The 27886-nt window shown below is 42.4% G+C and overlaps 2 protein-coding genes across 4 annotated transcripts in view; one reads left to right on the forward strand and one right to left on the reverse strand.

The window, feature by feature from the left end:
• ccdc85al (coiled-coil domain containing 85A, like) overlaps positions 1-10730 on the reverse strand; it is a 37649-nt gene extending 26919 nt beyond the window's left edge. For 2 of the 3 annotated variants that reach the window (XM_034239108.1, XM_034239105.1), the window contains exons 1-2: positions 10045-10730; positions 7409-8507 (exon numbers count right to left, since the gene is read on the reverse strand). In XM_034239108.1, the coding sequence (XP_034094999.1) occupies positions 7409-8507; positions 10045-10293 (1348 nt within the window). In that variant the 5' untranslated portion in view covers positions 10294-10730. Of the gene's footprint in view, positions 1-7404; positions 8508-10044 lie in introns of all 3 variants that reach the window. The other variant, XM_034239106.1, reaches the window with a different exon arrangement.
• A 1406-nt stretch (positions 10731-12136) lies between these two features.
• On the forward strand, positions 12137-26503 carry sec23b (SEC23 homolog B, coat complex II component). The gene is given in 21 exon segments (XM_034239268.1): positions 12137-12382; positions 14181-14408; positions 15201-15258; positions 15393-15479; positions 17141-17377; positions 17551-17630; positions 17752-17896; positions 20789-20837; positions 20840-20946; positions 21206-21321; positions 21415-21538; positions 21666-21746; positions 21868-21931; positions 21934-21956; positions 22175-22281; positions 23013-23166; positions 23339-23416; positions 23565-23726; positions 23860-23946; positions 24432-24653; positions 25588-26503. Coding segments are annotated over 20 exon segments (2292 nt in total). The 5' UTR covers positions 12137-12382; positions 14181-14187; the 3' UTR covers positions 25678-26503.
• The last annotated feature ends 1383 nt before the right edge of the window (positions 26504-27886 follow it).

The following is a 27886-nucleotide window of genomic DNA, read 5'->3' on the forward strand; positions in this document are numbered from 1 at the left end:
ATTTGTAACAGGCAACAACTTCAAGTTTTGTTCCTTGCGTAGTTACAATATCTAAAACAGGCTCTGGTGTCTTTTTTGCTTTTGAAAAGAGCATTACCTTGGTTTTATCCACATTTAAAAGAAGCTTTAATTCAGAGAGCTGAGTCTGAATAGTGTTAAAAACAGCCTGTAATTTAACAACAGCCTCTTTAATGGAGGGACCTGCACAATACATCACAGTATCATCCGCATACAAATGTAAAGTAGCTTCATCCACATTATCACCTACGCTGTTAATATATATGGAGAATAAAAGTGGTCCTAAAACAGAACCTTGGGAACACCATTAGAAATGTTTAACCACTCAGAAGACAGTCCATCAAATGAACACATTGGGATCTTTCAGAGAGGTAGTTTACAAACCACCCTACTGCATGGCTGGATATGCCTATACTGGCTAGCCTCTGCTTTAAAATGCGATGATCAACGGTGTCAAACGCTTTGGAAAGGTCAATAAACAGAGCTGCACAACTCTGCTTATTATCTAAAATACTAGTAATGTCATTACCACTTTCATTGTCGCAGTGATGGTGCTGTGTTTCTTTCTGAATCCTGACTGATGTCTAGACAGGATATCATTTATACATAAAAACTCCTTTACTTGTTCACTCACAAGTCGTTCGAGCACCTTAGCCAGAACTGACAATTTTGAGATTGGCCTATAGTTATTTAAAATAGTTGCCTCCCCTCCTTTCAGTAAAGGCAAGACATAAGCAGACTTCCATACTTTTGGAATTGTATTTGTGCTGAGGGAGAGGTTAAAAAGAGTAGTGAGAGGTGGAGCAATAAAATCTGCAGCTAACTTTAAAAAGAAAGGTTCTAAGTTGTCCGGGCCAGCCGGTTTCCTAGGATCTAACTTGGATAATGCTTCATGAACAATACCAATAGTTAAAGGAGTAAAACTGAAAGGGTTTTCCAAACCACATTGTTCAGAGTCAAGGATTGGAGCGTTCACAGAAGCAGAAGTACAGTCAGTGACAGAATCAAACAGAGAGCCACAAGACACAAAATGCGTATTAAAGCAATTTAGCATAGTAGCCCTGTCTGATATAATGCCAGATGCTGTGGTGAGGCACGGAGGTAGCTCATTTGGGATATCACCAGTGGAAACCGATTTTATGGCTTTCCAAAATTTCCTAGGATTATTCAGGTTTTCTGTGGTAACTGACAAATAGTACTTTGATTTAGCACTTTTTATTTGAGATGTGAAGCTATTTCTTAGCTGTCTAAAGCGTAGCCATTCTACCTCTGAGCCTGATTTCCTAGCCTTAGCCCAAGCATTATTTCTCTCATGAAGTAGACTGGACAGCTCAGCAGAAAACCAGGGATTGTTTCGTCCCTTCACTCTAAATTTACGCAGAGGTGCATGTCTATCTATAATTTTCATAAAAACAAAAATAAAAATAAGACCATGCAGTTTCTACATCAGCACACAGATTGATTTTACCCCAATCAAAATCAAACAGATCATGTAAAAAACCCTGCTCCACAAAGTGTTTTTTTCTCTCTTTGTGATGATACGTGGTTTAACCTTTTGGACCTTAGTGTCCCTAATTGTGGCTACAACACAGTGGTCACATCATTAGCAAATACTCCCACAGATGAGGATTTATGTGGAACATTTGTTCAAATTAGATCAATTAAGGAGGATTTATTTGGGGACTTAATATTTGGGCGAGTAGGACTGTCTAGGACAGGTTTTTAAAATCCTCTGACACAGAAGTTAACCAGTCCCAATTAAAATCACCAAGCAGCACTATTTCCTTGTAGGAAAGTTGTGATAACAGTTTTGTCAATGACGATAAAGAGTCCTTGACAGCCGAGGGGGCCCTGTAGCAGCCCACCACCATGACCTGTTGACCCTTTGTTACCTCAATATTCACGGCTAAAAATTCTAGCTGTTTACTAACAGATTTGGAAACCATATTAGTTACACAAAACTTATTTTTCACATAAATGGCAACGCCACCACCTTTTTTAGGCCGGTCAGTACGATATACACTGTAACCATTTATGTAAATGTCAGAGGCCAAAATGGATTTATCTAGCCACGTTTCTGATAATACAATGACATCAGCATCAGTCGAACTCGCCCAAATACGGACAAAATCTAATTTAGGTAACAGACTACGCACATTTAAATGAATTAAACCTAGCCCAGATCTAGATATAAAATCAGCAGGAGTAGCTATTTGACTAATACTGCTAGGTGGACCTGGATTTGGCTGTACATTTCCTGATAGTAACAACAACAAAAATACCAAGCACCTTTTCCTCTTAATCAACACACATACATTGTCAGCTGTTCTAGAGTCACCAGCAAACTTCGCGAAAGTGAGATTAGAGTTTAAAAAACAATTCTGAAGGACCATCGTGGCAGGCATGTGAGAAAGACAAACATTTTCCGAAATGAATGTCCGCGACAGTGCAACCAGCAATTGTTTCTGCAACACCTCCGAAACTGTACAAGGGATGTCCACTGCGGGCGGCAGAACATACCCGAATCCAGTAGATTTTTCAGGATGACTAGCGATCTTCTCCTTGTCCAGCACAGCCAAAAAAAGGCACAGCAGAAACACGACACCCGCCATTCTCCCAGTCCAGCACAACAGTATCCACGCTGTTCCCGGAGCAAGAACCACGCCAGGACAGCAGCAAGAACCAGCAGGGAGGCAGCAGCGTAGCAACCCTCCAGGTTTCTCCGCAGTATCTCAGATCAGGCCTTCGCACCCATAGAAGCAGAAACAGGCAGGAGCAGGCCTTCACACCGGAACCAAGACAGGTGGATGGCACCAGAGCAGGCCTCCGATCCAGCAGAACACGGGCCCTCCTCCGTGACAATCCTCCTCCGCTCCCAGCACACGACAAGCGAACACGAGCCCTCACAACGCCTCCACAAACCGCCTCCACAAACCTCCGGTCGAAGCAGCGACGAGCGAGAGAGAGCAGCGACGAGCGAGCAGGCAGCGACGAGCGAGCAGGCAGCGACGAGCGAGCAGGCAGCGACGAGCGAGCAGGGCAGCGACGAGCGAGCAGGGCAGCGACGAGCGAGCAGGCAGCGACGAGCGATGTGTCTCCCATCACCCAAAACCCCTGACTATTCTCTCAACTCAGTATTTACATTCTTTAATTCAAAGAAAATCAGTAATATATTTAAAAACTACAAGTCCCTTTCTATAAGCTGTGCACTGTTATGGTGTAAATATTACCTATCTACCAATTAGATCAAATATAAAAGTCAGCCGAATTAGTGTTGATACTGCAAGGAGACGAGATCGCGGATACAAGCGGCCGAGATGGGTTTTCTCCGCAGGGTGGCTGGTGTCTCCCTTAGGGATAAGGTGAGAAGTTCGGTCATCAGGGAGGGACTCGGAGTTGAGCCGCTCCTCCTTCGCGTCGAAAGGAGCCAGTTGAGGTGGTTCGGGCACCTAGTTAGGATGCCACCTGGGCGCCTCCCTAGGGAGGTGTTCCAGGCACGTCCAGCTGGGAAGAGACCAAGGGGTAGACCTAGGACCAGGTGGAGGGATTATATCTCTTCGCTGGCCTGGGAGCGCCTTGGGATCCCCCAGTCAGAGCTGGTTGATGTCGCCAGGGAAAAGAAAGTTTGGGGCTCTCTGCTGGAACTGCTACCCCCGCGACCCGACCACGGATAAGCGGGAGAAGATGGACTGCAAGGAGACGTATTGTGCGAAGAGAAATTGAAGATGTTGTTTAATTACTGATATATTTATGATCCACGTCACATATTCAGTTTTGGCGGCATTTCTTCCAGTTTGTCTAGAAGTCTTCTAATCAGGGCTCTATAAATAGAGAACTACGGCAGATGTGTAATACTTAATGCAGCCGAACCGTGTATTACAATGCCGTTATGTGATGACTTCCAAAGAGAAAAGCAAGCACACTCGGAATAAAGTATTGTTATTTTTTTTATTTTGTATGTTTTCGGATTTCACATCGCATAAACACCATATCCCAACGTGCATTGCTGCTAAAACATCCAATCACTGAGCTTCAACGATAGCTGAGGATTATGGGTAGTTCGAAAACCTCTGAAAAAAGAAATGGGTCTCTTGGAATCGAAAGGGAAACATCTATGGGAAAAACACAAAATCAGTGTACACAATTTAAACCAATTAATGTTGTGTAACTAACAAGGATAAACTGATGTGTTTTAGTGGATGAGTACTGCAGATATCACTGTGAAATCATTTGTCAGTGAGGGGAATACGGTTTTATTATGAAAACTTCGAGACTGGAAATACTGTTTTCACCCTGTGAGGGTTGACGCTAACTTTACATAGGGGGAAAGACATACACGTTCTCCTGGCGAGACCTCAAATAATCTTCGTAATATCTATCAAACTATAGATCCTACACATCCACTGGACGTGTATTCTAAAAGTACAATATGCACTTCTCGCTAGAAATCTAATCAAAAAGCATTTTAATGGCCAAAATATTCTACAATTTAGGATTTTCCAGAGAGGGTTATTTGTGAATATACGACCCTGCGGAGCGTTTGCAATTGCCGCAAATTGTTGTTTATTACACGACCACTAGAGGTGCTAAACTTTAAAACGTGACTATAGGTCGTAATAAGCTGCTGAACAATCAACCTATTTGGTCGTATGAGTTGGAGGACTTGTTGCTCTATTAATACTCTTTATTTTCTTCACTGTATTTAGAAGCAATACATTCAGTATGTGCACCGCTTGTCTAATATTGTATGCCTTGTCACTTTTATACTGTGTTGTGACAGTTGAGGTTGGTGGCCTTGTGAGGTCAGTTGAGGAATAAGGGCCCTGTGGGGACATCCGTTATAGTGATCAACAGCCATTCTGACAGATAACTATAATGATACACCAATATTACTCCATAGCAACACACACACTCACTCTTTTCTCACACAAAGGCTCAATTAAGTCTTTGTGAACATGGTTTAAGGCGATTTGTTGCATGCATTTGACTTAGAGTTCACAACACTCATGCTACAGTGGGGCAAACCACTAGACTCGAGGGCCAGTGACTTCCCGTGTGCACTCACAACAATTTCCAATTAAGGATTTGCAAGGCATTACCGTGGTGAGGCCTTTTTGCAGACATCATACGGGTTTCAGGTTACATCAAGATTCAAATCACTTATTGAGCTACAGAGCACACAGATAAAATAGAAACAGAATTATGATCCAAGTCAAAGTTGTGTCTTTGCATTAATCTGGCGCAAACTGTAATTTATAAGGTTGCAATGGCTGTTTTGTACCATAACCCTAATTCTATTCCTTCCTTTCTGCGAAGGAGTTATGCTTCTGCAACAGGACTTCTGGCCCTTTATGAAAAAACAAAAGATAGATAGCTGTTTTAAGTTAATATATATGTGTTACTCTGTAGCTGCCAATATAATCAGGGTCTAATAGCATTGGCGACACTACTTTCGGTTGATGCTCTGTTATTTGGAGTGTGCACCTCGAGTGGTACTGCCATTGTTGTGTGTCATCATAAAACAGCTTTTTATGTAAGATTTTAATAAGAGGTCGAACAAATCTTAAATTTCCAAGTTCCTGTAAAGTAACATTGTTCTCCAGTATGGGTTGAGTCCAAAAACACAAATAATTTCCCATAATTCAGCTCAAAATTGCCCTTTAGACCATTGACGTCTGGCAAATAAAAAAATGTCTTCATTTTCTACAACTTCCTGTTTGATTAGTTCTGTCAATTAATGTATTTTTACTCTTCAAACCAACAAGGGGAAAAAACCCAGATGACATAAAAATTACATCATCATTTGTCAGACTCCGTAAATCAGCCCCAAAGCTACAGGTGACATACAACCGTTTTTACAATAAATACTCCAAGTAACTAGTAAACTGATTTTCATGTGAAAAATATGTAGAATGCCCCTTTAAGGTCATGCTAATGTTAGCAAAGATAGCACGCATTGATTTGTCTTTGCTTTGCAATTGTCTTTTTTACAAGGAGACATAATAATCAATAAGCAAAAATTACTCACTGTTCCATAACAATTGCACATAATATCACATAACTAACTATTGGCCTTACTACATGAGAGGTTATTGAACTTCTTCCAGGAATCACTCTGCTCTGTGTACACTGTTTCTCTTGTATTTTCAGCGTCGTATTGCCAAGGCAGGCAGATATTTCACCTTGAGGAATTTGTCCTTTAGCTTCTGCCAGCTCTGTGCCACTCAGCACTTTTTTCCCCCTAGACTCCAGAAATCATTATCAGCCACTGTGGGGTATTTAAACAGCAGCCAAGTTGGTACTTTGATATTCCTCCTTCTCTCTGACACCCTTAACTCTCCCTGATCTCACTGGGAACAGATCAGCGAGACGGGAAAGATTTGGAGGTAATTCGTCGTCTTAAGGGGTGCACGTGTGTTGCAACGCTACACTGATATCTGAGCATGGTTCATTTGAGTCCAATATGTTCAATTTATAAAACGTTACAAATAATCAAATAATCTGTTCCCTTTACTTTCTCTCTCATCCACCGAGCCAACCCAAATTCCTCTCGAGACGCCAGAAAAAATCAATAATACTGTACATTTTGCAACAGTCAGAACGAGGAAGAGTATCTGTGTTTTCTCAATAAAATAAATGTGTTCTACTGAAATCGCCTTTAACACTTTTGTTGATTTTCCTTATTTAATCATTTTTAACAGTTTTTACAGAGATTGTGTCTTGAGTTCATGTAAGACTTTGACTGTATAAGATTATTCAAAATGTCATCTGGTGAATTTAAAGGTATAACATGTAACATTTCTGCATTCAAATGGCTGAACACAATTAGAAATATCTTTATACCTATACAATTTGGCAAACTTTAGCTAGAAGCTGTTATAAATTGGATCTCATCTAGTTTCAAGCCACATTTTTCCGATAAATGATTTAGATCTGGAATGTTTTCAACTTTACATTTTAAGATCATCTGACTTCTGGATCTAATCATAAAAACAAGCTGACTACGTTTTAGCAATTAGCTCACAGCCCCTGTGTTACTCGGGGAAACACATATGTTGTACTTGAAGGTGCTCTGTTTGTTATGGAAAGGAGGGGAACGCTGTGGATAATTCGGCTCCCCTTTCAAACCTTTCGAACAATGAACACTGAACGAATCTTAACCCCGGAGAAGCTAACTGCAATGACCTTTTGGTGAAGACAACAACTCCCACGAGGCTTCATTACAAAGTAACCAAACTTTGTCGTTGGATATTGTGTAAATCGAGAAACTCCTAGATGCAGTTAAAAAACTAAAATTGTGTGTATAAGGGTATGTGCGCATGAGAACGTTTGTGAATACATTTGAAAATTGAGACATAGATTGACCCCATGCACTCACACACACACTTACCATTCATGCCATTGTAGATGCCCCGATGGTTTGGCGACAGCTCGTCTCCAGCCGGCCTCCTCTGCCCGTCTCTCACCGGGCTGCCGAACTTCACATGGTCGGGGCTCAGACTGTACTGGTGCCTATGAGATTCAGGGCTGCCCCCCTGGACCACGCATCCCTTTTCGTGGTGCTCTGGGGCCCCTAAATGTGCCTGCCTGGGCTCGGGGCTCCCGCAGCCCAAACTGCTGATGCTGCTCCTGTGGTGCCTCTGATAGAGCTCCCCGCTGCCCCCCTGACCCAGGAAGTGCTGCCTCTGGCCCAGGAGCAGGTCAGAGGTGTGGTGCTTGGGGTGCTGCTCCGGACTGCGTCGGCCCACGTTCCGCCCGTATTTTTCCGGGCTGAGGCCCCGCATGACTCGACTGTGGTCAGTCACGGATATGGAGCCGCAGCGGGGGCGACAGAGCTGGGGCAGGGTGTACGGGTACTCCAGGCTGGTACTCCTGTGGCGTCCAACAGGGTGTTCAGGGCTGGACACATCTCTGTCTCCCCCGCCTCCTATTCCACTGATGCTGCTACACCTGGGTTTGTGCACCAGCTCCGGGCTCCCTTTCTCTCCACCGCTCCCAACCCCACCCACCCCTGGAGCCAGGTGAGGCTGCTTGTGGTGAAGGTGATCCGAGCTGTCAGCACTTCCTGCGCTGGAGGTGCTGCTCCCGTCCCCCACGTCTCTCATCAGGAGCCCCTGCCCGGGCACCAGCAGCAGACTACTCTGGCTGTCGATGGAATTGCGGCACCCTCCCATCCCTACACTCCCTCCCCCTATGCTTCCTCCTCCGCCACCGCCACTTCCTCCACCTACCACCCCCTTCTCCTCGTCAAGCAGCAGGCAGAGCTCCTTCAGCTCCAAATTCTCCCGGATGACCTCCTCCTGCCGAAGCTCCAGCTCCTTGAGTTTCTGGAGGTAGAGGGACACCTCTTTGCGCATGATGCTGGCGCTGTAGCGTCCTAAGCGCTGCCACTCCCTGGATACACGCTTGCCTTTCTGGCGGTCATCATCCAGGAAGCAGCACAAGTCCCGCAGCTCGCGGTTGTCCTCCTGCAGCTTCTGGTTAATATCCTGAGGGAATGGGAAGGAAAGCACAATAGACAAATGAGTTTAACTGGCATTAGGGAGCAGATAGAAACCAAATGTGATTTGGATTTGGTATAAAACTAATGAATTTGTTTTCTATTGATTTAACTCTGACTAAATCGCTACAACAATTGTCCAATTTCAATCCATTTCACTGCTCTTTTATAGATTTCAGTACGCTGTATGCAATCATAATGAAATGAAATCCTAATCCACTCTATCTTTTCCCTCAAAAGCACTCCCTCACTATGTGCCATTCAACGTGAAGTAGACTGAGAGATTGGAGAGGGCCTTACATAAAACTGAAAGCAGTGAAATCTCACGGCCCATACATTTCACACCTAGCAACGTTTACTTAAACATCTCCCCTTCACCTCCCCGAGAGCTCCTTCTTTATACCCTTGCTCTCCCGCTCCCTCCCTCTCACACCCTCCAGCTCTTTCCTGTGTAATTAAGCAGCGTGGAAGTGTGGAGAGGTGACGAGGTCTCTGAAAGAAAGGCAAATGATCCCCATGTGTTTCATCTGAGGCTACCTCAGGCTGGGTCTCAGCTTTAACTGCAAATATTGTGGACACTGTTCCACAACCCTCTTATTAGCAGTGCGGAATATTAAGGCAGTACAAAGGTTATGGAAAAGGAGAATGCTTGCATAGACTTTCGAAGCAAATGCCACGTTGTTCTAAAGGCAAATTGTAGTGCGCATGCTGTAGATTTACATGCAGGGATTGTCTGGGAATGTGAGGTGTGTGTAGCCCAGACAGAAAGAAATCTGGACTCCAGATTTGAGCTTTGGCATTATGAACAGAGAGACGTGATCTTCACTTGAGCATAAGAAGGATGGACTTCTATTTCAATGGCCTTTTCAGCACTTTAACTTGCTTTGTTGTTCTATACGCTGAGGGTAAGGCTGTGGTTATATGCATCGTTAAAATTATTTAAAAACTCAATTGTAAAAATATTTGTTATATTACATTTTGTTTTTTTCACTATGATTTCACATAAAACTGTTTATTTTGCACTTAAGTTCCAAAAATGACAAAATACTGAGATTTTTTGAGTATTTAATTAATACAAAAATAGGCTTTACTGTGGTTGTTTCATAGATGGTTTATTTATTGAAATGCTAGAAAAATATATAGTATTCATTTGTGATGTATCGTTGTTGAGATATCATTTTAATAGTATTTTGGCCATATCGTCAAGCCTTTAGTTTAGAGATACATTTTGTAAATAATTTCCCTTTCTTTATTTAACTGTTTTTGATCTTCATGTATTTCCAGGAAGTTAAATATAATCTATAAACTCTCTTTAAGCATACTATAAAGTATGTGTGCACAGAGTGTTCATTCACCCACATCACACTCTCATGCAGGCCTGCACAATGGCACGATGAACTTCAATAATACCATCTATTCTCACACCATGTTCACTAAAAAGCAGAGCATCCGTCCTGCCATGCGCGCTCTCAGGTGTGCTCCAAACCTATGATCTCATCTTTCACCGATGCGCGCCCCCTCCTCACCTTCAGCCCCCTGATCTCGTTCAAGTGCAGCTGGAGGCTGCGATTGACCTCTCGGATGAGATTCCCGTGGTCCAGAATCACGCTCATCTTGTCGGCCTCGGACCGCCTCAGCCGCCGCACCAGATCCTCCTTGCCCCACTTGAGCAGCTCCTCGTCGGTCAGGCCGGAGACGTCCTCCGCCGGACTTTCCGTCTTCGCTATCGACAGCTGGAGCTGGGGCTGGGGCGGCGGCGGAGTTGCTTTCTCCATTGGCACGGCTCCTCCGGCACCGACAAAGAGCAGAAAATAGTCCGAGGCTCGTTGGCAACGTCTGCTCGCATCCGCTCCCTGGTCGACTTGAGGTGTAAAACGGTTACCGGCAGAAAGTCAGTCGCATAGTTTGGCCTTTTTTGTTCAGTTCGCTCGCGACACTTCCACTCTCGGCTAGAGCAACAGCTGACGATGCCGGCTGAGCGCGATACAGTGGGGAAGCTGCTCTGCTGTCTATCACTGCAACATCCTCACAGCCACATTATACAGTGCTTACAGTGTGAGTTATCGTCTCGGTTTTGTATCCAAAATCGGTCCCAAATAAGTGAGAAAAGCTTCCGCGGACAGTGGATGCACACACCTGCCGCCTGTAGGTCCAGCACACTACGAGGGAGAGAGGGGAGAGTCTGCTGTGTGCACGATAGAAACATACAGAGAGAAAGAAGAGAGGGAAGAGCTCTCCCCCTTCTCACTCCCTCTCTCTAGCTCTCTCCCTCCAGGGGTTTATGCTCCACCAAAAGTACAGCTTGGTTACAGCGCCACTTAATGTTCACAGACACTCTAAACAAGCTGTGCGAAATGCTGAGTTCACTTTCACTCTGGCTGTTTTAAGTGCAAGTGGGAAAATGCAGTATTGTTGTAATGTGTTTACCAGGGAAACACTTATAGTATAAACTAAGACTTTAAAAACGTAGGTGCATACAGACTTTAACTTTAATTTCATAGCATATTTCGTTTGTGTGTTTTTTTATAAACTAATACCCATTACCAGATTGTAGGATAAAGTACATTTCAGTTGTTGTCTAACAGTGTTACAATGTTTTATAGTTTTTAAAGTTCAAACTATGGATTTTGCCATAAATATATAATAGGCAAGATATTCTGTTTAAAAAGTGGTGTTGGTGCACACACACCAAAGTCCCAGTTAGTGAGCCAAGCCTTGAACGCAGCACAACCATCAGTTTCCAGCAGTTAACTCCAGCACCATGGACAGCTGTTAATGGGAGCAACAAGGCTTTGGCTTCAGATATATACACACAGTAATTCTGTTAACAACACACAGCAGTGTGTACGTGTAGGTTACCATGTGTTACCTTTTTCTGAAGGGATGTTATTACTGGGAGCAAGGGTGAGCAATAATTGTTAAGGCTGATAGGAGTAGTGATACAACCCCTGTTTAGTGAAAGATTTAAACGTGCCTCAACTGTGTGAAAGAATTATGTGTGAGTTTGTCAAAGTACTGTGTGTTTACTTTTGTTAAGAAACAAATGCACATCACAAAGCGTATCATATTTTTTAAGATGATGATATCGATTAATTAATGAGTTGTGCAGAGTTATGTGGAGTGAAGCTTTATTATTAAGTATGCCACTTAATTAAATCATACACCAAAGAAGGGTTTAGCATGAAGCCTCTTGTAAAATAAAAATACAATTAGTTGTAGTAAAGTGTATTTATGTTCTATTTCAGTAACATTCAAATGATTGCTTTAGAGTAAAACGTATGAGTATGATATTCTCTTCTAAGCGCCTACAGAGTAGAAATAGACAATATAAATTATGCAGCTAAAAAAGGCTACAAGATAGTAGGTCCACTTATGTGAAGCCTATTTACACAGTGAATAATTAACTTCAATCTGTAGCCTTGTGGTCGTTTGGGATTAATCACCTATCTAGTAGCCTACTCCACGTAACCAAGAGGTGAGATAGCAAAAAGTAAAAAAACTATCACAATGGTCTAATCACGTTTTATCAACAATGATAACTTCAACAAGCTCCTTGCAAATGCGATCGTTTCCGTAAGCGAATACTTTAAACTCAATGTCCCACAATTCCCCTCTTCCCATGCGCACACAGAGCACGCCCTAGTCACGTCACGGAGAGAACAGCCAATAGGAATCGCCTGAATTTGGAGTAACACGTCATTCTAGTAAAGTGCAGCAGGAGCCGGCTGACAGGGAGTGATCCCCTCACCATCGTCTTTCTGTCATTTACATCCGTCTGCTTGTATCTCCAAATGTTGTAATTTTCACCGAAAACACCTGTTTGCTTTGCTCGTGTCTAGACCTGAGGCCAACCTAACATAAAAGGTAAGCTTTTGACTTAAATTTGCTCGAAAGTAGGCCACCCGTTTCGGCTGCCATTCATGAAGGGACAGGAAGTGGGCTAATGCTACATTCCGTTAGCTAGCCCAAGCAACGAAACGTTAGCTTGTTTGACTGACAGAGCAACGTAATAATGTTAGACATTAACGGGTACCGTTATATTCATGTGGTTTCGATAACACCACGGTTACAATACTATAAAGTATGTCAGAAACAGCGTAAGAGTGGATATTCTACACGAAAGAGACCAACCTCATTTGTGATTATACGTGGCCTGTAGCCTATGTTATTGCATTAAAGGTAATACTATTTTTTTTAAAACGTTAAAAAAAAATATCAATCATTTCTAAGATGTAATGAAATGTCAAGGTTTGCCTCTACCTATCCCTAGAAAGTGTAATGACAAATTGCCAAATACCCCTTGACAACGTCAACGTGCAACAGATATGGCAGGGCAAAGCTCACATTCTCTAAGAAAAACATTGAATACAGGGAAACTGACTGGTTGTTTATGATCTATTATGATTATATTGTTTTATGTTGAGGGTCTTTTTCTGGCCATAAGTCTAAAATGAACATCAAAACTCTCTCAAATGGAGAACTTGAAACAGTACATTTTTGGCCTTGATTATTATATTACAGGGCTAATACAAAACACTGTGGATGGCAATGGTCTTTAAAGCTTAATGTGACATTAATTCGTCTCTTATCTTAGGTCAGACAACTGTGACCTGCAATAACTTAATGTAACATTATAAATCTTGTGTGACAAGTTGATTACGTAACAGATTATCAAGTTAGATTGCCAAGTCTTATCAAGGGAAAACTGCAAAGTGTCCTAGTTCCGTCTTGTGTGGTCTTACATTCAATGTTATCCGTTGTTGGACTGTTGATTAGACAAAACAAATGCTTTGAAGATGTCACATTGGACATCTATAGAATTAACAATGGGGGAGATAATTGGATCCTTGGATAAATAGATCCTTTTAGAAATATTTTAGAATCAGAATGTGGTTTATTGCCAAGTAGGTTTCACGTATAATATAGTAGCTTATGGTAAAATGTTGCGAACACACTTAGAAAAAATAAGGAGAAATATTATGTAAACATATTTCTAAAATCGAAAACAGGTAAACAAGAAAAATTCATTTACAAAAACGATATACAATTTGAAAAGCATATCTGCATTCACTTTGCAGCCTTGCCTAGTACACAGTTGTGTAACCTACAGAAATATACATCATATTATATGTTCTGAATCTTAAGAGTTCTTTGAGAGACTTAAAAGATTGGAAACTTTTGTTTTGCCCCTTGAAAACTAGCTGAAATGCTCTTGTTTTGCCCAAGGAACACAAAGTTACTCTGACAACAGTGAGAAAGAGGGCGAGTCGACAGCCACTACATCAGCTTCTTGGTGACGCTTCTCTAAAGGCATCATCGATATTTCACTGACACACGCCAACAAATATGTAGCCTAAAAATATCTTTGAGATTCCTCTGCGCTATTTTCCATCTCACGAAAAAACACGCTTGTCAAGTTTGCTGATGTCACACGTCTGCGTCATGCTATCTTGAATCTGCATCTTATTTTAGCATGGGAGGGAAGGAGCACCTGTATAAAGAGTGGCTCACTGTAGCAAGAGGTTAGACTAGCAGAAAGATCACCTGTAAAGAGCTGCTCACACACTGCAGACACTCAAAACAAGTGTCACTGGGACTACTGAGAGTTTCTCTATTGGACTTATACCTGACTGTGATCTATTGGGCTCTTTCCCTGCTGAAGCTCTGCGATGGCGACCTACCAGGAGTTCATCCAACAGAACGAGGACAGGGATGGGGTGAGATTCAGCTGGAACCTGTGGCCCTCCAGCCGCCTGGAGGCCACCAGGCTCGTGGTGCCCGTCTCCTGCCTCTTCACACCGCTAAAGGAGAGGCCCGATTTACCGCCGGTCCAGTACGAGCCGGTGCTGTGCAGCCGGGCCAACTGCAAGGCCGTGCTCAACCCCCTATGGTGAGTGAAATGGAAAACATTGCAACAGATGGGAACTTTTTCAATGTTTGTTTCTGCTGCCAAGCATAAAAAACGGTCTTTATACAAACCGCATTGTGTATAATAAAGATATGTTGCATTCTATTTAATTCTTTATGATTATCAACCTTTCATTTGTAGATGTAGCTTTCTTTAATAAATGAAAATGGTGTTTAACCTGCTGTGCCAATGCCTTTTGTAGCTCTGTAACTATAAGTACATTCATTTATTATTGATCAACAGAAGAAAAAAAAAATTGTAATATTTCTTGCAAAATCAGAGACAGCTATTTTCATTTTCCAACATTTTTTTATTAACCTGAACATGTTTGGGTTTTGGACTTCTAAAACAAAACATTGAAAAACATGAATTTGGATTAGTAGAATTTAGGAATGGATTTTTCATTTTCTGACATTACATAGACCAAGCCAAGCGAACCTGGGAATAAAATAAATTAATAATTGAATCTATAAGAAAGTTGGGCCAAGTATTGGATAATGAAAACAATCTTCAGTCGTAGCCTTAGTCTAGTGAACACTATGTTTTTTTCATTGTAGTATTCCTTAAGTAAAAGAAAATGGCTTGCAGGGATATGAATTATGTGTTTGAAACTTTGAATATATTTGACCACATCAGCGTTTCCAAATGCTGATGTGTTACTAATTCAAGGCGTGGTACTGCAAATACACCTTCAGTATTTACTTAATATCATTCACAGCTGCACTCCTGCCAATTGGATGCAAGCCCTAAACTGTTTTGTTCTCTCCTTCACAGCCAAGTTGACTTCAGAGCCAAAATATGGGCGTGCAACTTCTGCTTTCAAAGGAACCCAGTAAGTGCTGACGTCCACAGCTTACTTTAATTCGATAACAATTGTTTCCATAACTCTGCGTAACATAGTAACATACAGTAATGTGGACTAGCTGCATTCCTTTTATTCATGTGGTTCTGTCTTTGTCTCCGCAGTTTCCTCCCTCTTATGCAGGAATATCAGACGTGAACCAGCCGGCTGAACTCATGCCACAGTTCTCTACCATCGAGTACATAGTGCAGGTAAATATTACACATGTCTGCACTCTGACCCATGCATGCAGATTGTGTGTTCTCCAGGTGTTCCGTGCCAAGGGGAATAATAACGATTTCTGATATTGGCCTCTCTACGTGAAGAGTTTTCTTTTAGTCAACCACCTCCCCCCCCCCCCCCCTTCACGACCGCATCTGCGGTCACCGAAGCCCTGATAAGCACTGTGTGTGTACAAAACGCAGCAAACACTGACTGATATGTGCTGGGTCCAGGCTCAAGGGCGTATGGCACTCTCAACTCTTTCCACGACATGCGGGGCCCTGCCTGCCTGTAGCTTTGCCGATATCTGTGTTGATAGGTATTAGATTAAGAGCGGTGAATCATAGAAACAGGAAGCGCTCAAACGTTTGTGTGAGTTTATCAAATTTAGAAGTGACTCCATGTCAGCCACAGCTTGTTACAAAAAATCTGACTGATAGTGTGTTCAACAAACTTAAACTAGCTTTATTAAATGTCAGGTCTCTGGCACGTAAAACATTTTTAATCAATGATTTAATCACTGAGCACAATCTCGATTTTATGTTTTTAACAGAAACATGGATTGAACAAAATAACAGTGCAGCTGTTCTTATCGAATCAACCCCTCCCAACTTTAGTTTTATGAGTCGGGAAAGAATGCATAAGAAAGGGGGTGGAGTTGCTATTCTGTTCAATGATTCCCTTCAATGCAGGAAGACATCTTATGGGAACTTTGATTCTTTTGAATATGTGGCCCTTCGGCTGAAATGCTCCTCTCGAGCTCTGTTCCTAAATATCTATAGACCACCCAAATACTGTGCAAGCTTTTTTGATGACTTTACTGAACTGCTGTCTATAGTGTGTATTGACTTTGACCGTCTAGTCATTGTTGGTGATTTTAACATCCATGTTGACAACCCCCAGGACAGAGGGGCTAAAGAACTGTTTTCTGTTCTATGGACTGACTCAGCATGTGACGGAGCCCACGCACAATAAGGGGCACACTCTGGACTTAATTATCTCAAAGGGTCTGAATATCTCTAAGGTTGTGGTGACTGATGTTGCACTCTCTGATCACTGTGTTTTCTTTGAGAGCTCTATTTCTGTTCACAAAAATGTTCAAAAAGAGGTAACCACAAAGCGATATTTAACTGAAAATACTAGGGAAATGTTTACTCAGAATTTTTCTTCCACACTTGCCCCTGCTAACATCTCAGTAAATGAGCTAGCAGATCATTTTAATTCAAAATGTTATAGATGCCATTGCTCCAACTAGGGTAAAGGAAGTGACTGGGAAGAAAATATCTCCATGGAGAAAGGCCATGACCGTGAGAGCAGAAAAGAGAGTGTCGAAAAGCTGAACGCAGGTGGCGAAAAACAAATCTCCAAATCATATACCTGGCTATTATAAATATTTGTGATTGTAGTTATACAAACACATCCGTGGCTTTGCAACCAATGAGGGCTGCATTACTATTGTTGTGTGCCTTCATGAATAATGCATATGCTTTTCATCAAGTAATATGATATATCCACTAGTGTAAATATATTCAACAAGCACAAACAATAATTCAGCAGCACTTTTTGTTTTCCAATAAGAAAAAGAAAGATCTAATTTAACAGTGCCATCTCCTCAGTGTGTGGAACTCATGAGTGTCCCTCCTCTCTGCAGCGCGGACCCACGGCCCCTCTGATCTTCCTGTACGTGGTGGACACGTGTTTGGAGGAAGAGGACCTCCAGGCCCTTAAGGAGTCCCTGCAGATGTCCCTGAGCCTGCTGCCCCCCAACGCCCTGGTGGGCCTCATCACATTCGGACGCATGGTTCAGGTCCACGAGCTCAGCTGCGAGGGGATCGCCAAGAGCTACGTGTTCAGGGGCACCAAGGACCTCACCTCCAAACAGATCCAGGTGGGTACAGGGAAACTGAGGCATAAAGAGTTTATTAGCAAACAGAAAATACTTGTTTCCAGATGTAGGGAGAATAAAAACAGAATGCTGCTTCTCCATATTGACTTTTGACTCTGGGGAAAGCATCAAAGAAAAAAGCCAACTTTGTTTGTTTTTTTGCGTGTGTCTTTCAGGAGATGCTTGGTCTAAAGCCCGCCGCTACAGGACAACAAGGGCGCCCACAGGCCGCTCAGGATGCTGAAGCCACTTGCAAGTACGTAGGAGCATCACACCTTCCCCTCTAGTCTGAATCGAGTTAATGGGAGCTGTTTCTAAAGGTTAAATACACACAGTGAGTTTGTCTTTGCCTAAAGCGTGTTTGTGTTCCCTCGCAGGTTCCTTCAGCCCGTGCACAGAGTCGACATGAACCTGACTGACTTGCTCGGTGAGCTTCAGAGAGACCCCTGGCCCGTCCCTCAGGGCAAACGGCCCCTCCGCTCCACTGGGGTCGCACTGTCGGTCGCTGTGGGCCTGTTGGAGGTACGACACACACACACACACACACACACATTCAGATATTATTACATTAAGGTGAAACATGGGGTTATTGTCCCTCCATAACATGTCTACTGTCAGTTTAAAGGAAATACAAGATTCAAAATTCACATTAAGGTGTTCATCTTACAACATTTAAATTATTTTATTAGTATACAAATACCGCTTTCAACAGTCATTTTAGAGTGATACAAAGAGATATCCAAAATTCCCTGCGTACAAATCAATTTAAAATGTCAACAAAATATACAAGAATGTTGAACCTGGCTCTAACTAATGGTCAATGTTCTGTTCGGGAAATGGATGCATATTAGCCAATATTTGCATATTTAAACATAAAAACTCAATAATCTTCAATATAAATAGTTGTCTTGCTAAAGTCAATCGACTACATTTCATCATATCAATTGGGTCAATATGTGTCCCCTTATCACCTGTATTATCCCTCCTTAAGTGCATACAAATAATGCAGGACTATATCTATGCTGTTCTTTACACGTCTACAAAAACAACAACAACAAAACAACTCCAGACCATACCCGATGTGTATGCTTCTGGTCTGGATTCAAATGATAAGTCACTCTGTAAGCTGAACTTTATCCTCTTGGAGACGATCGTGCCACATGCAGTGGTTCAGAAAGGCACACGGTGATGACTATCTGCTGCAGGAACAGTACATGTGCTTTGTGAGTTCAAAGGCTAGTTCCATGTTTGCCTTTTCCCCCTCACCATCATCATCATCATCCTCTCTCCTCCTGCTGCTGCTAATCAGCACGGTTACATAACATTCGTTCTCCCCGCTCCCCTCTCCCTCAGCAGATAGGAGGCCTGATTGGAATACATTTGGTTTTTTCAGATTCACTGATTTGTTCAAGAGGCGTTTTGCTTGATGAATGGGTCTTTAACATGTGAAGCCGAACAAACAAAAAAGCCCAATTTGTTTGCTTATTTGATTGTTCTCCGTGAATGAGTACACTTTGGCCCTGTATAAATGAATCACTGTTTACGTAGAACATGTGGTCAATAAGAGCTTGTTCCGGTGGCTTTGTGGCTTCCTGGCCTCCTTCCAAATGCCTCGACTTTCCCAGACTCCTGGACTTTAGACTTGGTTGAGTATTGGCTGAAAGATCCCCCTTCTGCTGAAACTGATTCCCTCAAAGCGCTAAATGTGACTTTTCACACTCCTTCAACACACTTTAAGTTGACCTGGATTTCTACTTTTGTCATCAAATGTAAAAAAACTGCATTATTTGAATGGAAATTCATTTCCAATAGCTTTATAAAGCAATGAGATTCATTATAATTTAGGTTTATTTTCTCATTTGACACCTACCTAGCAATGCTATTAAAAAAGAAGAGTAACCAACCATATTGAATTTAAGTAACATGTCTTTAAAAGGTTGTTTTCTGGATTACTGTCAATGTACCTGTGATCATAATTCTTTAAATAAGGCTAGATGATTTTCCTCAAACCTTCTCTTTAAACGGCAAATTCGAGAACTAGGTCACTGATGTTCATTATCCACATCCACTGCCCAAGTACATGGATTTGAATGTGGATATAAATGAGTGCAGACTGTGCACTTGAATTGGCAGAAATCTTTCTAACAACTACAGTATTGCGGCTTTCACACCAGCGCTTTTCCCTTTCTAGCTCCGAGCGGGAGCTTTTCTGGTTCAGCTCCGGTTTCCCTTTTCTGCTCCCGCTCTGTTCACACCGCCCAGCACCCGACTGGTGCTGCCGCTGCTGCGTCATGACGTCACCGTTTTCATCGCTGATTTGCTCCCCAACGGCATTACGGCGCTCACAACAACGGGGAACTGCGTCGGGTCGATGATCGTGTTGCTTTTAATCACACGAAGCCAGAATAAATTGAATAACGACTTCTCCTACCTTATGCTTTTCTCCAGAGTGCCGTGGTTCATTGTTTATTAATGTGTTTCTGCAGCATTTACCGACGCAGCAGTGCTGGCTGCTCTTCTACGGGAGTTTATTCTCCTCCGTTAGCTCCCGGTTAGCTCACACTGCAGCGGCCGCTCTAAAGTATTCACTGTCTGACTCACACAAGCAGCTGATACATATCCCCAGTTCCCCTGAATGTGTGTCAGTCTGAATTGACGCTGTTTGGCATCACAACGCTGTCATGAAAGTTTCTCTGGTATAAAATGGGTGATGTTGGCATAGCAACCGAAGCTAAACTGACTACTTGCTATTGCTATCCTATTGTGGCATAAACCGTTTTCTAAGGCACATTTTACCGGCGTATTTTTATTATGATTCTACTTGTGATAGTCGGACACGACAACCTGTGCAGCCCATGTATTGATTCCATCCGATAGCTGCTATAATACAAAACAAAACGTCTGCCTCTCTCCACAATGATCAATAACAGTGAACGGATGGTCAAAGTAAGACAAAAACCCACCATCTCCGTCTAAAAACAGATCAGAGGTACAACAGAATCACACGAAGCCTGGTTAGTTGCCTGACTTTATAAAGTGTGTTATAAGCACTACTGCTTGTAGGCAGGCATGACAGTCGACCCATGTTCAGGGAGGTGGGTTTAGTTTCCTGCACGCCTCGACATAAGAGAGACGTAAGCGACGCCACCTCTTAGCTCCGAAGCTCTTGCCTCTAGACCGACAATATTTTGGAGCTGGAAGTGAACCCGATTCCGGAGCTAAGAGCCGGCGCCGCTGCGGGGTGAACAGGAAAAACCGGCGCTTTTCAGGCTCCAGCTCCGAGCCGGAGCTGAAAAAGCGCTGGTGTGAAAGGGGCATAGGTGACCTAGTCGAGAAACATTGTGGAGTTTAATTGTAACTTAAGCAGAGGGGACTGTAAAACAATAACCCACTTCCTCCTCTCTTTATCTCCAGGGTACGTACCCCAACACCGGGGCTCGCGTGATGCTGTTCATCGGAGGCCCCCCACCCAGGGCCCCGGCATGGTGGTGGGAGACGAGCTGAAACTCCCCATCCGCTCCTGGCACGACATCCAGAAAGACAACGCTCGCCATTTGAAGAAGGCAACCAAGGTGAGCAACTGCATAGGCGTTTTCAACTCTACTTGTATTTGAGTGGAATACTCCTTTTACACATTTAGTTTAATGCAGTTGACAATCTTGCTGCAACATTTGAACGACAACTTTATTGTTTATGGAATTGTTAAAAGGGAATTATCAATTTAGAAAGTTGGCGAAAACAAGACTGGACGTTCCCCAAAAAAGCAATAAAGGCAAAATGCAATTAGCAGGTTCACTGACAACAATCTGTGTGTTCGTTTGTGTCCCACAGTACTATGAAGCCATGGCCAACCGCACAGCAGTCAACGGCCACTGCATCGATATCTACGCCTGCGCCCTGGACCAGTCGGGGCTGCTGGAGATGAAGTGCTTATCTAACCTCACCGGGTACGTCAGCCTCAGTGTCAGGGATGTGTGGTGATTCACGTATTAATGAGATACTTTAGATCCTAACTGATTTATTGTCATTTCTTTGATCAGGGGGCACATTGTGATGGGCGACTCGTTCAACACATCTCTCTTCAAGCAGACCTTCCAGAGGGTCTTCAGCAAAGACTGCAACGGAGACTTCCGCATGGCCTTCGGAGGCGTCTTGGAGGTCAAGGTAAAGGAGTCATTTAGCATTATTAACCAATGAATATCCTCGTTTGATATGTTTTATTCCATTTGATTCAAAGCGTTGATAGATCTACATTCCTATACTCATGTTGTGTGTCTTTCTGTCTTCATAGACGTCAAGGGAAGTGAAGGTTTGCGGCACCATCGGACCGTGTGTTTCACTCAACGCCAAGGGTCCCAGCGTCTCAGAGAATGTGAGTCCCTGCCTCCCCTCCCCCCATTCAGTGTCAGATTCCTTCCTTCCCACAATGCACTTGTAATCCGAGAGTTGCCGCATACTGGCATTCATCACAATGTCTCCTCTGTTCTGTGCAGGAGATGGGTACAGGGGGCACGAGCCAGTGGAAAATATGCGGACTCAACCCCTCCACCACTCTGGCCAATTCTTTGAAGTGGTGAATCAGGTAAATAAACACAATTCCTTGAATTTGATCTCGTTAGCTCTGAAGGGATTACTGTAGACAAGTCTCATCACATCAAAAAGTGATTTCATTGTGATGAAGGCTTTGTTTAGAGAAACTCCTCGAACAATGGTCTTGTTGTTCCTCGTAGAAGAAGCCATTTGTTTAGACTTGTGCAAACAGAGATGTCTTACTGTGTCTTCTGCTTTTTGTGTGTGTAGCACAATGCCCCCGTTCCCCAGGGGGGCCGAGGGGTGGTCCAGTTTGTGACCCAGTACCAGCACTCCAGCACACAGAGGAGGATACGGGTCTCCACCGTCGCCAGGAAGTAAGAAGACCCTAAAACATTACAGTATCACATGTGTACCTGGAACATTAAAAAGGTTTACATTTGGATGTATTGAAGTACATTTTTATGAAGTACTTATCCGTAGTCTTTATTACCTTCAGTAGATGATTGGCTACACACAGTATGGGGTTAGTGGCAAAACATATACGAAAAAATGTTCTCTTGAAAGCCACCAGACTCCATTGGGGGAAAAAACAACACATTTCACCCTCATTCTTCCTCTTCCTTGATCCGTTAGTTAGTTTGTGTTATTGTGTGACTTAGTGACTCCATCGTACCCTTTAAATCTCCAAGGTCACACAATAACACAAACAAAGACATGGATAGAGGCAGCGGTGGATAAGCTACTTGCGTGTTCTGTAAGGTAAAATGAATGTTTGGTGGCTTTGAAAATGGCTCTAGTTCCTCTTTGAAAAGGGCAGCATGGAAAAGAGGTGAAAATATTAAAATATATTATACACTGAAAATGATATTTTTAAAATGTGCTGTGCTGCTGCCACGTCCACAGCAGTATATTGCTTATCTTTAGTGCATTACTACTGTCTCTTGACAATAAAGAAAGAGACTGCTGGATTAAATATAACCTCCTCTAAAAGGATGTTTACATTCCTGTAGATCCTGGCGACTCCTTCAGCGACCTGTTTGCATGTGCGTCTTTAAACAGCACGCCCAAGCTCACCTGCAACACCTTTTTTTCCTTTTTACCCAAGCTGGGCTGACGCACAGACTCAAATCCAGCACATCGAGTCGTCATTCGACCAGGAGGCGGCCGCGGTGATCATGGCCCGCCTGGGCGTGTTCCGGGCCGAGTCGGAGGAGGGGCCCGACGTGCTGCGCTGGCTCGACCGGCAGCTCATCCGCCTGGTGAGTGACGCTCACACACCTCCATACCTGGGCTCTGTGACAACAATGCATATTTGGCATTCTTAGGATTGTGCGCTATAAATACATTCCACAATCTGTCACGTAGGATGTGCCAGGTTATCATAGGTTAAAGTATGTTCAGTAATTGAACCGTGTCTTTTTCTTTTTTTAGTGTCAGAAGTTCGGACAGTTCAACAAAGATGATCCGACCTCATTTAAACTGTCAGAGTCTCTGTCCCTCTACCCACAGGTAAACATGGAAATAAATGACTAAATTGACTTTTCCACCTATTTCTAGCTCGGATTTAAATGTGATTACTCATTATAAATCTGTCCCCACTTTTATTGGTTTAGAATATGCTTTAATATAACGTTTATTTCCTCTCCTCCACCTGCAGTTCATGTTCCACCTGCGGCGGTCGCCCTTCCTGCAGGTGTTCAACAACAGCCCCGATGAGTCCTCCTACTACAGACACCACTTTGTCAGGCAGGACCTGACCCAGTCCCTGATCATGGTGCAGCCCATCCTCTACTCATACTCCTTCCACGGACCACCAGAGGTCAGCCTCACACCCTCCACACCATTAGTATTATCACTGTTGGAGAGGCGTCGGCCTTTCCTTCAGAATGTCTGTGAGAAATGATGTGTTTGGTGCTTGAATGGTTTCCAACTGGATGTGTGTCTCTTCACAGCCCGTCCTCCTGGACAGCAGCAGCATCCTGCAAGACCGGATCCTGCTCATGGACACTTTCTTCCAGCTGGTTATCTACCATGGAGAGGTGAGGCAGCAGATCAAAAACACCTGTCCCCATCTGTCATTTACCTCCTTAAAGGGACAGTTCACCCTAATTAAAGTTGCCAAACGTTTTTATATTGCCTTTACCTTCTCTCAAATATATTAAAACTATATAGCACTCATACAAAAATAAATAACAACTTTATAGTAATTTCTCTTTCCCAATTGAGGAATACATTTTTTTTTAAACAATCTTTTATCCAGGGTTAATCTCCAAAAAATGTTTACCAAACTATACCGTCATATGAGTGAGCTTGAGCCTATCAATAGTATATTGGCGGGTGTAGTTTGGTTGAAATAAAATAGTTCCATCTAAAAATTCTACCACAATCAATACTACAGATATGTGGCAAAATATGTTGTTTTGTTTTTCGGGATAAACCGTCCCTTTTAATGTCTTTCTAGAAAATATCATTAAGTGATGCAGCAGACATTTCTTAATGAAGTCCTTTATCTCTTCACTTCCAGACCATAGCCCAGTGGAGGAAGGCAGGCTACCAGGAGATGGCGGAGTACGAGAACTTCAAGCAGCTGCTGCTGGCCCCCCTGGACGACGCCCAGGAAATCCTGCAGACGCGCTTCCCCATGCCGCGCTACGTCGACACGGAGCACGGCGGCTCGCAGGCCCGCTTCCTGCTCTCCAAGGTCAACCCGTCGCAGACCCACAACAACCTCTACGCCTGGGGACAGGTACGCTGTTACACGCTACAACTGCCTGTGTTTTAAACTTGGGAATAGATGGCTTTCAACTGAGCATATGGAAAGAACTGCATCGTGCCGCTTCAGTCGGCTGAGGTTATTTAACCCTTAAATGGAAACACATATTACTATTTTGGAAATGAGTTGATTACCCATATATACCAACATCACACCCGCATGACCTCCATGTTACACCATTATTACACCTGTAACTAAGCCTTATTATACACACCCATGTAATTAGAATGTCATTACACCCATATTAGAAATGTACACCCTCCATTACACCCGTGTTAGAAATGTACACCCGTATGACACCTGTATTACACCCATATTATACACATTGTTACACTTTTATTTCACCTATATAACTGCTTATTTTTACTGTTATTACACCTATTTGACACTGTTATTCGACCCATATCACACCGTAATTACTTTGTTATTACACCCATTTTACACATGAACACAGCCTGTCAAATGACTGTATTCCCCAGGACACAGAAACAATATAAGGGTTAAAAACAAGTACAGCACCCTTATAACCATCTATCTAAATAAATAAAGACGTTTCAGAAATCTCCTTCTGACGTCCAAATCAAGAAAAAACAATCTGTCAAACCGTCAGGAAACGCAGGCCTTGGATTTGCTAAATTCAGATTTTGAGTGTGGGAGATCGAAAGCTAAAAATAGCGTTAATCTCTTATTTCCCAAGTGAAGGGAGAGCTGAACCCTAACCTGGCATTTCACAAACACTGCGTAAAGTTATACAGCGCAGATTATCAAGAGAACAAGGCCTTACATAAGCTAATTTTAGCCATAAACCTATTTACTTAGTTTAAACAAGCACAGGATCAGAGTTGTCACAAAAAGACCTATCCGGAAAGTGCGTTAATAACTCTTCTTCTTCTTTCTCTATCTGCAGGAGACGGGAGCCCCGATCCTCACCGATGACGTCAGTTTGCAGGTCTTCATGGACCACTTGAAAAAACTGGCAGTTTCCAGCTCAGCATAGACGTCTCTTTTCCACCATTTAAGGGATTTCCTCAGTTTCTGTAAAGTAGACAAACCCACAGTCTACTGTATGTGCTTGCTTTTCCTTTCCGGAGTCACATGTGACATATCCATGCTACAAAACGAACAGAAAAAAATAGCACATTCCTTGAAAGACATTTTTACTCATTTTCATTTCCATGTTATTTATGAGAAACAGCTCCACACTGTCCTCATGCGAGCAATATCACATGCTCCATTTCTCTTTTTATATTTGACAAGCAGAATGATTAGACTGATAATTAATATTTTTGTTTTCTCTTTGTTCGTTCGACCCAAAAATGTGTGTCTGCTGCACCCGGCTGACGGTGCTGTTGTATGTGTTTTTGCTTTGTCTATAGCTAAAGATGATATGCCTAGATTTTTCTTAATAATAAATTATAATGGTACCTTCTGACGCTGGTTAAGAAACGTTCACATTGATGGCTTGTTAATCACTTGACATACTGATAGGAAATCCTTCCCGGATTGAAAGTGTTTCCGAGAAAATTCCTTCTGAATAATGAGGATTAATGTTCCGAGGAATGGGAGTCAATCACACCGACTCTGTTGTCAATGACGAACATCATTTCCATGTATTTTTAACTTTACGGGTGGCTCTATAGTTCATGCCTCTCATCCCCGACTCGACACCATCTGGTATTTTGCACCCAATGATTTCCCAAGTGTCTTTGTAATCAAACTTTAATACACCGTGAGACTGTATAAAAAAGCGACAGTTGTTTGATTTAGACCCTGTCTGGATTTGAAATGCTATCCATTATAAAGCCCCGTCGGCAAAAAACGAATTGTTTGTGTGTGTCTGTCCTTGCACCAGCATGCACATTCACAAAGCATATTCACAGGGTTAGAAACTACCAGTGGTGTGAAGTAACTAAGAATATTTACTCAAGTATTTAAATTTGAGATTAGTTCTTCAGTATTTTAGTTTTTTGCTACTTCATACTTCTACCCCACTACAATTCAGAGTTAAGTCGTGTACTTTTACTCCACTACATTTAGTATATACCTCTAGTTTTCTTTGCAGATTTGGATTCATGATGTGAAATACAATCAACACTTAGATCAGACTTTAGTTACACCTGGAGTAAATGCACAAGCTACACTGAACTATACAAATTCATTAAAATCCACCTTTACCAGCTGTGAGAAAGCCTTTAATGCAACACTAGTTAAAATCTAAATAAGTTATCTATATTATAATCTGCATAATAAGTGCTTTTACTTTTGGTACTTTAAGTATATTTTGATGCTAATACTTTTATAATTGTTCTAAAATAACATGTGCAATGTTGGACTTCCTACACTGGTATTTCTAATTACAAGATACGAGCAGTTCTTCCAATATGGTCTAGCTGCAGCCGCAGCAATACGGTACACGACACGCCCCCTACACGACGGTACACGACACGCCCCCTACACGACGGTACATGACACGCCCCCTACACCACCGTACACGACACGCCCACCTGACACGACACTACGGTGGCTGAGAGACGTTGAGACATGGCAGATTAAAAACGAATTGCAAATGTTTTTGTAGCATTTTAAGCAACTATTAGGCAAATTAATTATATATATATAGTATAGCCTACATATAAAATAGGTAATAATGAGATCATCTATTAATTATGTTTGTCTAACTGCTACACATGTATTTATATTTATTATATTTTAAATGTAGATATTTATGAACATCTAAATATAGTTGTTACAGGTTTTAAGATATAAATAATCACATCATGGGGTCATTAAGGTTTCAAACAGGTTCATGTAAAGTAGGCCTACTATAACATGAAAACATGATTTTTAAAACTAACTGAGCTCAATTATTCACATTTATTATTATTACTTTATAAATTAAGAGTACTAGGCATTGTTGTGGAAAACTGAGACCTAATCAATACCGTGGAGATACAAGTCAGAAATATCAAGCAATAAATGGTGAAAACAGACAGAGTTGTCTTTCCGGTTATTTATTTGAATATATTCAAAGACACAGGTCTCACAGAACACAGAGTATCCTTAGAGAGTGCGCCCAGAGTAGAAAATGCATACAGGTTATATAGGATTTTGGTCAGTTCAACAACATCCCGTCACTCATTAGGAGGGGCCCTGGCAAGAGAGATAAGCTTTCCAAAGGAACTGAAACTGTCAATCACTAATAGATC

This window comes from Gymnodraco acuticeps, unplaced genomic scaffold, assembly GCF_902827175.1.
Source record: "Gymnodraco acuticeps unplaced genomic scaffold, fGymAcu1.1, whole genome shotgun sequence".
NCBI classification, from domain to species: domain Eukaryota; kingdom Metazoa; phylum Chordata; class Actinopteri; order Perciformes; family Bathydraconidae; genus Gymnodraco; species Gymnodraco acuticeps.